Source organism: Brassica napus, chromosome A2, assembly GCF_020379485.1.
Source record: "Brassica napus cultivar Da-Ae chromosome A2, Da-Ae, whole genome shotgun sequence".
Taxonomy (NCBI): Eukaryota; Viridiplantae; Streptophyta; class Magnoliopsida; order Brassicales; family Brassicaceae; genus Brassica; species Brassica napus.
This window is the reverse complement of record NC_063435.1, coordinates 14,355,457-14,366,967: the sequence shown is the minus strand read 5'-3', so window position 1 is coordinate 14,366,967 and position 11,511 is coordinate 14,355,457. Positions and strand designations below refer to the sequence as shown.

General features: G+C 40.2%; 3 protein-coding genes and 1 non-coding gene across 6 annotated transcripts; 2 read left to right on the top strand and 2 right to left on the bottom strand.

Annotated features, from left to right (window-relative positions):
• Positions 1 to 898: 898 nt before the first annotated feature.
• On the bottom strand, positions 899 to 970 carry TRNAW-CCA. The gene has a single exon. It is a non-coding gene; the product is annotated as a tRNA-Trp (tRNA).
• An 83-nt stretch (positions 971 to 1,053) lies between these two features.
• LOC125575309 lies at positions 1,054 to 2,330 on the top strand. Of its 3 annotated transcripts, none has more exons than XM_048756120.1 (5): positions 1,054 to 1,199; positions 1,323 to 1,412; positions 1,503 to 1,605; positions 1,682 to 1,895; positions 1,983 to 2,330. In XM_048756120.1, exons 2-5 carry the CDS (start codon positions 1,332 to 1,334, stop codon positions 1,996 to 1,998), a joined length of 414 nt encoding a protein of 137 aa, XP_048612077.1. In that variant the 5' UTR covers positions 1,054 to 1,199; positions 1,323 to 1,331; the 3' UTR covers positions 1,999 to 2,330. The 3 variants fall into 3 exon arrangements, with proteins under 3 accessions (XP_048612077.1, XP_048612075.1, XP_048612071.1); XM_048756118.1 differs by having other exon boundaries at positions 1,319 to 1,412; XM_048756114.1 differs by having other exon boundaries at positions 1,284 to 1,412.
• Positions 2,331 to 2,450: 120 nt separating this feature from the next.
• On the top strand, positions 2,451 to 7,253 carry LOC111213754 (gamma-tubulin complex component 5-like). The gene is made up of 16 exons (XM_048756109.1): positions 2,451 to 2,700; positions 2,779 to 3,036; positions 3,110 to 3,207; positions 3,284 to 3,446; positions 3,544 to 3,654; positions 3,800 to 4,762; positions 4,879 to 5,031; positions 5,117 to 5,216; positions 5,293 to 5,387; positions 5,482 to 5,676; positions 5,761 to 5,817; positions 5,894 to 5,965; positions 6,133 to 6,231; positions 6,368 to 6,499; positions 6,604 to 6,780; positions 6,857 to 7,253. The coding sequence occupies exons 1-16, from the start codon at positions 2,578 to 2,580 to the stop codon at positions 6,998 to 7,000; spliced, it is 2,940 nt and encodes a 979-aa protein (XP_048612066.1). The 5' UTR covers positions 2,451 to 2,577; the 3' UTR covers positions 7,001 to 7,253.
• A 942-nt stretch (positions 7,254 to 8,195) lies between these two features.
• LOC106436783 lies at positions 8,196 to 11,073 on the bottom strand. The gene is made up of 5 exons (XM_013877727.3): positions 10,408 to 11,073; positions 10,009 to 10,319; positions 9,199 to 9,930; positions 8,576 to 9,109; positions 8,196 to 8,494 (listed from the first exon to the last, which is right to left on the bottom strand). Exons 1-5 carry the CDS (start codon positions 10,661 to 10,663, stop codon positions 8,387 to 8,389), a joined length of 1,941 nt encoding a protein of 646 aa, XP_013733181.2. The 5' UTR covers positions 10,664 to 11,073; the 3' UTR covers positions 8,196 to 8,386.
• Positions 11,074 to 11,511: the final 438 nt, after the last annotated feature.

Below are 11,511 nucleotides of genomic sequence, written 5' to 3'. Positions count from 1 at the left end.
CATAAAGAAAACCAAAAGGGGGTTCGCGTTTCAGAAGCGAAGCCACCACCACACCCTTTCTTTCTTATTCTTGGGAGTTCAGTGGTGGTGATCGCCATGTCCGTCAGGAGGTCCCCCAGGACCAACCACTTGAAGCTATCAATCATTAAACCCATTTTGCAGTGATAAGTTTATGAAACTTAATTTGCTTTGTAGATTTAAAGAGAAGCTAGGATACATACATACCTTAAAGTACTGGGAACACACAGGGCACTCAAAAGACTTGCCTTTCTCCAGCCAAAACCAGACAACGTCATGCTCATCCTCTGCCGTTCAAAAGATATATCTCTCTTTGCTCCACATTAAAGTGGGTAAGATATGATATCTGATACGTAGAGAGAAAGAGAAAAAGAAGAACACCTGCTTCACCTCCTGGGCAACCAACTATTCTCATGTGGTAGTAGGATTTGACTATAGCAGGAGCTTACTGTAGCAGAGATAAAGTAAAAGTGAAAACAAGAATCTCAGTCTATCCCATGTTGATTTCATCCAAGACAGTAGTAACCTTTGTTCCAAAAGGACCCTCGGGAAAGTCTATATCGAGCAGCTTCCTTCCCTGGTGAATGGTGAAGTAATAGCAATCAGAATCTGATGAAAGTGTAATGAGAATACATCACAGAGCCTTTGCAGATTATGAAAATTTAAAGTAACATACCATTAATGTGGTGTAGCTATAAGCTTAAGCTATCTCATATTATGAATCAGTCTCACAGAGTAACATTTCAGCATCATCAAACAAGAAAGAGGAATGCTTTTGACCAACGACTTCCCCCCTGGCTACGTTGTTTCGACATTAATTTTAAATAAACAGACGTAACTATGAAACAAAAAAAATAAAGGATCAAATTTTCGAGATTTTTGAACCCGACGTGAATCGAACACGCAACCTTCTGATCTGGAGTCAGACGCGCTACCATTGCGCCACGGATCCTTGGTGTTTAATTACGTATCTTAATTATAAATCACACCAAATTTAAATTGATTTACCGACGAGAGGTTGATAGATAAATTAGGGTTTATTGTTTGCGTCTCCTTCCTTCCCCCTTGCTGACTATTACTCTGACTTGGAGTCTCCATTATTTTAAAACCCAGGTGGTGAGGAGGACAAGCACTAAATCGCCAGCTGCTTTCTTATTTGAAGCCTGTTTAATTCCATTTAGGTGAGCCGACTAGTCCATGTTAGCTAACGGTTTTGGTTTTTATTGGTTCAGCCATTGATTTAGTATTTGGATTGTTGCTGTTAGAAACAAAGTGTTCTTTATGCCCTTCCTTCTCTTAGGAAGACTTAAAAGATGGAGGAACTCAGCGAAGTCTTGAAGAACAATAGGACGCAAGATATCTCTTGGCTTTGCTCTCTTTCAGAACCTGAACTGGTAGTTATATTTATTTATTTACTTTGAGACGAGGAAACCCATTCAACGATTGTTATTACCAATCCTCCTCACCAAAATTCGTTTTTGCAGGATTTGCTCATCAGCTTAAAGAAGCTAGCCATTCATCGAGCTGAAATAACTGATCACTACGAACTCGCTGATTATTTTGATCTCAAGTTGCTCCGCGCTCTCGGTATGTTGCACAATCATGATTCTTATTGTGAAGCTTTCCATCTTTTACAAGTATGTTACTTGGGGGTATATGACAGGGCTTGTGCTAATGGAATATGTAAGAAAAAAGGATACCTCCCTTGTCCCAAGCGCTGTTCATCAACTGATGGGTTTGGATAAATGCAATCTGTTGAAAACTCATGTCGATGATACAACAATAGACATTGAGGAGATTGTGACTGGAATCTGCAAAATGAAAAAGAAAAAGAAGAAGAGGAAACCCATCAGATTAAGAAGTAAATCTCTCAAAAGGTTGGTTGGTTGGTTATTCTAATCACTACTTGGATCTACTTTTTTCCTTACTAGCTAAATTTTTATGCCTTGATTTCGTGTTTGAAGGAGGCGTTATAAGTAGCTGTGGTTGCGGTGGGGGGGAGAGGAGACTCTTCAACCAATAATAAGGATATTTAACAGCCAGCAGGAGCACAAAAGATGGATTTTGATGAAAAATGCATAAGCATGGTCATGGACATGGTGGATGCAATGATGCAGGGGTGGCTTCCTTGATAGTTAGCTTCTTTTGCCAAGCAAGTAGCTTACTTTGTGCTGTCTTGTGGCAGATTTAGAAAAGCTGCATCTTTCATAGTAAAGGCATTATGATGATTTTATATCAAAGATGCTTTAGTTTGAGGACCCAAGTGTATCTTTATCATCGCTTTGTATTCAAATGTTAAAGAAGTTCAGAGGCGCAGGGATTTTCTTAAATTTTTTAAAATGGGTGGGGCTATAACATGATTAGTACCGAGTGGAAGTCCTCAAAGTGCAAAAAAACAAAAGTATTTGTGAATAAAAAGGATATGTTCTGGTAATTACTGGTAACTGCGACGGGCTTACTTTACCAATGGGCCTGAGATCTCTCTCTCTTTACCTCGTATGACTGCGGAAATCAAAATCAAAATCAAAATATATAGGTAGCGGAAGGAAACCAACAATTATGGAGTCGCCGGTTCGAGTTGATCGGACTGGCTTAGAAACAACCCTAACTCCGGGGGCGATGTGCAGTCGCAGAGTTTGGTCACACTCCACTCCCTCAGTGACCGTCACTGAACTGGATCTGGTAATGCCCCCCCCCCCCCCAAACACTACTCTCCTCGGTTTCTCATCGGCTAACAACCTCTTTTTGTTTTGTTGATAGGTGAGAGGTGTCTTACAAGCTATGCAAGGCCTGTCTAGCCCCGTCATTGTCTGGGACCAAGCTCGACAGTCTTTCCTCGCTAGAACCAACGAGATTCGCGTCTCTCATTTGTCTCGGACAAGCCTTCATGCCCTTCTCGCTCCTTTTTTGTATGCCGCAACTTGTCTGAAGCTTGTCGAGTCTATCCTCGCTGGAATTAGCAACAACTCTCCTCCTACCTTAATGGCATTTTCTAACTCTGTCTCTGCCTGGCTCCAGGCAAGCATCGAAACTTACTTTCTTGAACATTTATTTTGCTGAGACTGATGATATACAAGTGGCGTTAGGACAGAGACTCAGAGACATTTCTTTGAACGAGGAAGTGAAGATCAATGATTCTACTCTTACTGCCACTCCAACCCTCTTGGGATTAACTAGTGCTTTATCTAGGTGTGTTGCTGCCTATATTCTTTTTTTATTCAAGAGATAACTTTGTGTATATTTAATCTTTTTCTCTATTTGGTAGTCTGTGTTCAGGTGCTGAATACCTTTTGCAAGTCGTACGTGGTGCTATTCCTCATGCGTATTTTGATCCAAGTTATACTATTTCCACTGCTGAAGTTGCTGTCCACGTTCTTGATTTCCTTTACAAGAAGTTGGATCAAGTATGCCTTGTCCAACGTGGTGAGGTTTGTTGCCTTTCTCTCATTCTGTTTTTATGTTTTTCTTTCTCCCTTCGTTTTTGATTTCTTCCCAAGCTGGTGTATTTGATAATATCTGGACCAGGTGGAAGGATTTCACATGCTGCTGCAAATCTTTGCTGGAACTTTATTGCCTTATATAGAGGGTTTGGATTCATGGTTGTTTGAGGGAACTCTTGATGATCCTTTTGGTGAGGTACGTGTTTGTATCTATCTTCTATGGCTCTTCTTAAATTTCTTTATAGCAGTTTAACATGCATCAATGACTTCTTTACAAGGCTAGCTCATTGAAAGTTTAATGATGATGATAAATCTTTGGTTGTGGTTTTTGCTCTTCGCAGTTGTTTTTTACAGCCAATCAATCCGTCTCTGTCAACGATGCAGAGTTTTGGGAGAAAAGTTATATGTTGATGAAGGTGCCGGGCCCAAAGTCAAGTGAAAAGAAAGGACTGAGTGGAACTGACTCCAGTTCAGTTTCTGACAAAGACAAAGAGCAGAACAATCGGGTGCTATGCCCATTATTCTTAAAAGACATCTCTAAATCGATTGTTTCTGCTGGAAAGTCATTGCAGCTGATGCAGCGTATTCCTTCCACGTCTTCAGAGATTCAGCGCCATGGGAGAAATTGTTTTGGGAATTCTACACTACCGGCGAAAAACAACAACATTAGGAGCACTGCAGACTTATCCTTGTCTGAAATCTTTTGTCTAACACTTGCTGGCCTTATAGGCCATGGTGATCACGTCTCTAGATATCTGTGGAAAGATGAGGCGGATGAATGGGAGATTTCTCCAACTTTAGCATCATATATAAGTGGAGAGCTGGAGAGTGGCATGGTTGACAAAGATCTTCCAGTGCTCACGTGCTCAGAGCGAATGTGGTATAAGTTGTTGGTCGGTGCCGTGCAAGAGAAAAGAGCTATGGAGGCCAAATCAGAACACCAGAGTGCATGTTATCTTACTGGTGTGAAGGACGGAAAAACTAGCCTCACTGTCAAAAAGGCATTGCAGGGTTTATTCTGTCATGAAAACCCTGTTGTTTCAGTATCTAAAATGGATCTTGAGAGGAATAAGAATGCTTGGAATGTCTTGAACTTGTCACACAACTACTGTCTACCGTCTCTAAATGATGAGAGTTTGTTGGGTGCTATTTTTGAGGAATCTGGCCTGGCAGATGCTGGATTGAGCGGCACAAACTACAAATTTGGATTCCAATTTGGTACATCTGAATATCTTTCTTCTCAGGATGACACCGAAGTTCTTGAAACGTTGTTTCCCTTTCCCACTTTGCTTCCGTCATTCCAGGTACTTTGATAGTGATGATATAATCATTCTATGTCCACTCCTTAACTTTTATTCCACGTGCAATAGTTTCTGATAGCTGACTTTGGAATCTTTGTTATCAACAATAAAAACAAAAGCCGGAGCTCCATATGTCAGAGTTCCTACCTTTCCAAAAGAATAGTACCCTTCTTTCAAAAGTTCTCAGCTGGATGCTAAAGGCAGAGCCAAGGGATGCTCCGCTTCCTGTTGTAATAATGCAAGAATGCTTCACAATCTACATCAGGAGGCAGGTACGGTGATATATGCTTTGCAGTGCCGTTTGTTTCTATGGCATTGCATACTTTTGTGAGCTTATGAAAGTTGTGCGTGTTGTAGGTGGACTACATTGGCAAAATGATTTTATCAAAACTAATGAATGATTGGAAATTGATGCACGAACTTGCCGTGTTGCGTGCCATTTACTTGTTAGGTTCAGGTAGGTTTTATGTGCTTCAGCATCTTTGTCTACATGGCCTGTATCTGGAATCTTAACGAAACCGTAAAATTTTCAGGGGACCTTCTGCAGCATTTTCTGACTGTCATATTCAACAAGTTGGGCAAGGGAGAGTTAACAAATGATGATTTTGAGTTGAACATAATCCTTCAGGTAACCAAGTTTGATTTAGCTCTTTCTACTAAAACTGCCGTATATCGTGTTCACACAAACAAGGTTGATTCCAAATTTGAATGGTTATCTACAGGAATCAATTAGGAATTCAGCTGATGCCATGCTGTTAAACAGTCCTGATTCGTTGGTGGTATCTATTTCCAGAGAAGGTTGTTTAGACAAAGACAAAGATGACAAGGGTGATGTAGTACCCCTTTCTTCCACTCGTAAAAGCCGTATTAACAACTTTGGGATAGACTGCCTCGAGTCTCTCAAATTCACATACAAGGTACAGAGAAAGACATTTACTCGTCCAACCAGTTGCAGCGTATTAACATTTTTGTGTATTTAAATATCCAAACTATTTTTGAAGGTGCCATGGCCGCTTGAGCTTATTGCCAATAGTGAGGCCATTAAGAAGTATAACCAGGTAACCCTTTCTCATCTGTATTTTTTTGGGGAAACAGTTTGTCGTTCTCATGTGTTAATTATTTAAATGAAAACAGGTGATGGGATTTTTGCTGAAGGTCAAACGAGCAAAATATGTGCTAGATAAAGCACGAAGGTGGATGTGGAAGGTTCTTGCTCATTTCTTTCTTCTTAGAATGTTTCATGTGACATCTAAATACACTTTCAAAGGGGCTAATCAATGTTATGATCAATATGGATAAATATAAAGAGTATTGATAATAACGTGGTGTAGTTTGATAAAATTTGTGATTTGGTGCGTTTGTGTATGTGATAGGGTAAAGGCTCAGCAACAAAAATCCGCAAGCACCACTGGTTACTTGAACAAAAGCTACTTAATTTTGTGGATGCTTTTCATCAATACGTAATGGACAGGGTAATGTCTGATACTATATGATTGATTATGATTACAGTATCATTTTCGTTGAAGTAATATATGTGGAAGAGCTGTGGGCAAAATAGAAAGTTGATCTTACGGCTTCAATAATATACTTACTGGATCTTGTAAACAGGTATATCACACAGCATGGCGCGAACTGTGCGAAGCAATGGTAAAAGCAGGGTCTCTAGACGAGGTCATATATGTACATGAGACCTACTTGTTATCGATTCAGAGGCAATGCTTTGTGGTTCAAGAAAAGCTGGTACATGGACCATTACATTATCTCTTCAGTTGCATAAGATTTTGTGTGTGTGAATTTGTGGCGCCAGAAAACTAAGTGTTTCATGTTTGATGGTTGCTGTGTAGTGGGCAATCATCGCAAGTCGGATCAACATGATTCTCGGATTAGCTCTGGAGTTCTACTCGATACAACAGACTCTGAGCAGCGGTGGAGCAGTCTCAGCAGCGATCAAGGCTAGATGCGAAATGGAAATAGACCGCATTGAGAAACAATTTGAAGACTGCATAGCTTTCCTCCTTAGAGTAAGGCCATCGAATCTAAAACTCTGTATACTTGTTAGTTGTAATATGAAAGCTTAGTTGATTATTGAATATGCAGGTATTGTCTTCGAAGCTGAATGTTGGACACTTTCCTCATTTGGCTGATTTAGTGACCAGAATCAATTACAATTATCACTACATGTCCGACACTGGAAGCTTGATGACTGTTTCTGGAGCAGAGACCAGCTCATCTAGAACATGAACTGCCAAATATGATGTCTGAATCGACCAATCTGAGACGGGGGAAATCTTTGGATGGTCTCAGACTTTTCGTCAGTTCTTTCGTAGTAGCTTTCAAAGCTTTTAAAATAGATATGATTGTAAGATGTGGGTGAATGCATTATTAGCTCAAGACATTTCCAGTTTGTATATGTTTTATGTGCTTGTGATGTTTGAAACTCAAAAAATATGTAAAAGGTGTTAGGCAAAAGAAAAGAAGAAAAGTTTTCTATAAAGTTTCAGCCTGTTCAGAGAGAGTGCTTGTAAGCATACTCGGTGCTGGTGTTCAGAAGAAGAGATACAATCAGGATGTTATAAAAAAAAAAAGATGCACTCAGGAAAAGAAGCGTCTTCACTCTTGAATCCCTTGTCTTTTGTTTTGACACTGCCAGGGCAAATAAAAGTTACTTTTGGTTAAAAAATGGGTTAATTTGCCTACTAACCCATATTAAGAGACGATATTAATAAAGTAACCATGTAACAAAGTGGATGATGGATAAGATAATTTGACACAAAGTTGAAATGATAGTCATAAGATAATTTGACACAAAGTTGAAATGATAGTTTTAACAAAACTATTTGTAAGATTAAAGTACTTTACAATTAATACTACAGTTAAAATCGATATAAATTGTATCAAAATTCTAGATTGACATTTTTGTAACAAAAGAATTATATTATCATTAATAAATTCAAATCTAAATCTATTTTTTAAAGAGTTTACTTTTAGCTGGTTTGAAATTTTATTTCTTATGTGCTATTTGGAAAATAAAAATATATTTTATTACTATTTTAGGTATTTGTCTTGAAATATTTTTGATGGAGTCTCTTATATATATATATTTTTTTGATCAAAACGAGTTTCTCTTATTTATAAATGAAATTTGTCTGATTTAAATAAACAAGGAGAGAAGAAGCTTGTCTGATGATGCCCATGCAAAGCGCGTTGAGCGCGTCATCCCAGAATCAAAAGAGTAAAAGTGTAAAACCAATCCCAGAATCCAAAGAGGGAGTAAAACCATAGGCGCGTGATAGGCCTTCACAACTAATATTACTTTTCTCTTTCCTTATTTATAGTCGGTACAAAAGAAACTTGGTTTGGTTCGGACATAAGTTAATGCAAACCGGATTCTTTTTACCAAGATTCAGCATTTCACACTTGTACTTTAACGGACAAATAAATAGAAAAGCTTTCAATCACATGAAAACAGAGAAAATTACAATAACTCTGGTCATGATGAATACACACACAGCTGCTAAGACCTCAAAATCACCCCCCAACTTCTTTCCTTTTGGGGCAGACAAAAAGAAAAACAAAACACAAACCACTAATCGATTGTGATCTAAGAAGACAACAAGAAGTGATCACTCAGTCACTAAGTACAAGTCTGCTTATGAATGGGGTCATGGCTGCAAGAAGCGCCTTTGGACACTCCTCATGCGGCAGATGACCACATCCTGAGATTGCTACTAGCCTCTGTTTGTTTGAACAATGTCTAATGTTAGTCCCTGAGAGACAGAGAGTTATTCGTTTTAATTAAATATACGGAAGACTTACAGAGTTAAAGAGTTTTGAAGCCATGACTTGGGAGGACTTGAGGGGAACAAGTGCGTCTTCTGCTCCAGCAACGACTAATACTGGTAAGCTTTCCACTGCTTTGAGAAGCGACTGTGCATTTTGAGTTGAAAGCACCATCTCGGATGAGAGTCTACCAATCTCGTGAAGCGCCTCGTCCCAGCCTTCGACATGGAGTGGTGCCTTGTATAGCTTTAAGACATCTGATGTCATCTTGGCAGGATCATACCAAGCTCGACGGTTCACCACCTGAGCTATCTCAGTTCGCAAAAGCGGGCGAACAAGGTGTTTCTTTCCTAGTGATGTGTGCAGAAGTATTCTTGCAAAAGCTGGGACTACTTCCCTCGTCAAGCTTACATTAAGCAAAACCACTCCTTTCACTTTGATGGTGGCATCATCATTTGATGCTACCAATCTTTGTGCAGCCTTGAGAGCAATCAAACCTCCATCATCATGGCCAACCAAGACTACCGAAGCAAACCCCATTTCGTGGCAAAAAGCAACAAGCATGTCTACCTGCAAACATCCAAGAACACATCATTGAGTTTTTACATTTCTTTCTGAAGTGCAAATACAAAAGCTTCCACCAATGAAGATCAAATTACCTGATTTTCCAGAGTGTAAGGGTTTGGCAAATCTCTTTCTTCCAAATCCTTAACATGAGGCCTAGCGGTTAATCCCCAACCAGGCCTATCGAAAGCAGTGACAACACAGCCAAGCTGATGGGCGAGAGAACCCATCACATTTCTCCAAGAGAACACTCCACCTCCAAATCCATGAACCAGCACTACACCAAAACTTCCATCGGAGGGATCTTGCTGCTCCGTGACACCACCGCAACTGGACGCATTCATGACATCCTCTTCTTCCTGAGTATCTTTGAAAAGAAGAGGAGAAGTAGGAGAACCCTCTAGGAGAGGATCGTGCAAGGAAGAAGACGAATTGTTGAAGAGGCTGCTGCAGCTTTTATGGTGATGATGATTGAGCTTGTTTCTAGTGACCATGCTCAATAGTTTCCTGTCAAGCTTCAACCTTCCTGCCATCGCCTCCGGCACATTGAGCATAGAATTAGCTTCGGGAGAAAGAGTTGAGGAGACAGACGACTGCCGAGGCGAGCCAGGTGTGCAAATCTTGTAATGCACAGAGAGTCCCGTGACTGTAACGAACAAGCTGTCAAGATCAGCGAGTACTCTCACTGGAAGCTCTCCATCATTGGAAGTAGATGAAGGAAGCTTCCGTCTGACCTCGCCATCAGTCTTGGAGACCTTCCGAACCAAAGGAATGGGAGAACGTGGGACTTTCTGGTAACTAGAGAAGACACTTTTACACGAAAGAACCTGCAAACAAAAAAACACACAGAAGTCAAAGAGATGATGTTTAGTTAAAAGGTTTGCAGGCAAAGTTAGTAAGCTTACAGCTTCAGGGTCGACCGCTCTGTGGAACAAGAGTTTCCTCCGAGCTCGGCAGCTAGTTCTATAAGCAACAACGGTATGACCAAGAGCGAAAACCACAGAAGAAAGGAACAAAACTGGCATTCCCCAAGACTTCTTGAGGTGAAGTCGTTGCCTTGACGGAGAGATCGATGCTTCAGAGTTAAGCTGAGAGTTAGCAGTAAAAATACAAGCTTTAACCGAAAGAAGAACAATGGAAACAACGGAACACAAGGACACAGTTCCGAGGTAAGGTCCGTGAGAGAGTGCAGGCCCATCGGATAGTGAATACACACCTGTTCATCAATAAACAAAAAAAAGAAACTTTTAAGATTAAAAAAGTGGAGAAAACTCTCAAAGGAAAGGAGGGAAGGTGAAAGGTACAGATGAGGAGGAAAGATCTGAGGAGGGAGACGAGAGGAATATCAGTCAAAGAGGTCTTGAAGCTGTATCTGCTGAGATGGTCATTGAAGCTGTAACAGGTCAGACAAGTAAAGCTGGAAAGCAAAAAGGTTGGGACCAAGACGTCGCCGATGGCAACGAGGACAGGCAAGGAGGAGACTAAGAGGGAAACCAACATGGCAACCATGAAAAACACCGTCTTTAAGCATCTTCCCAATTTCTCTACCACCTTCCCCATCTCTTCTTCCTCAATTGAGATCGATTGGGATCAGATCAGATCGTTTGATCTATGTGGGTGTTGAGACAGACCCTAGCGAGCAATCCACCAAGTTCGGAGGATTTTGTGAGGATGGTGACGACTTGGCCATCTGCCGGCGGCGAGAATGAAGAGGGAGAGGAGGGGAGATACCAAAGCAATCCCCTTTTTTTGGCTAATTAATAAAAAAAGGGGAAATTAAAAAGCCATTGCTACTACGATTCTGAAAGGAAGGATATCAAAGCTTAAAAAGAATTCAGAATCGCAGGAACGGCGAAAAGAGAAAGAGAGAAGAAGAAGAAGGAGATTAGAAAAAAGGGAGACACTTTTGTTTGTAGAGAAAGCAAAAAGGAAAAAAAAACAAAACCTCCCCTTTTTTCTCCTCCTATTTTCTCACAACCTTTTTTTTTTTTACAAGCTTTTATTTATAAGAAATTCACTTTTGTTTTTTATCGGTCATTTTTCCATTCATATGAGAAAAAGCCAATTTAAGATTTATTCCAGATAATTAAAGTAAAGCCTTTCCCCCACTTGCTATTTGCGATTTTTTTAATTATAAAAAGTCATCCGCTTACCAAAAAAATTAAGAATCATGTCTATGAGACAAAGGGAGGCGTTGGCGATATTTACCCTTAGCTGAACATAATCATCTTCTTCTATGCACCCAACACAGAACTGGCTGCATTTTGGAATAGTTAATCTTTCTAATTAGTCGTCGCAAATTACACTAAACAACAAAACAATCAAGAGTGGTGACTGTTATACCCCTATAGAGGAAGTACTGTAACAGTGGTTGGCTTCAGAAGACAACGGATAGCGGGAGAATCGAG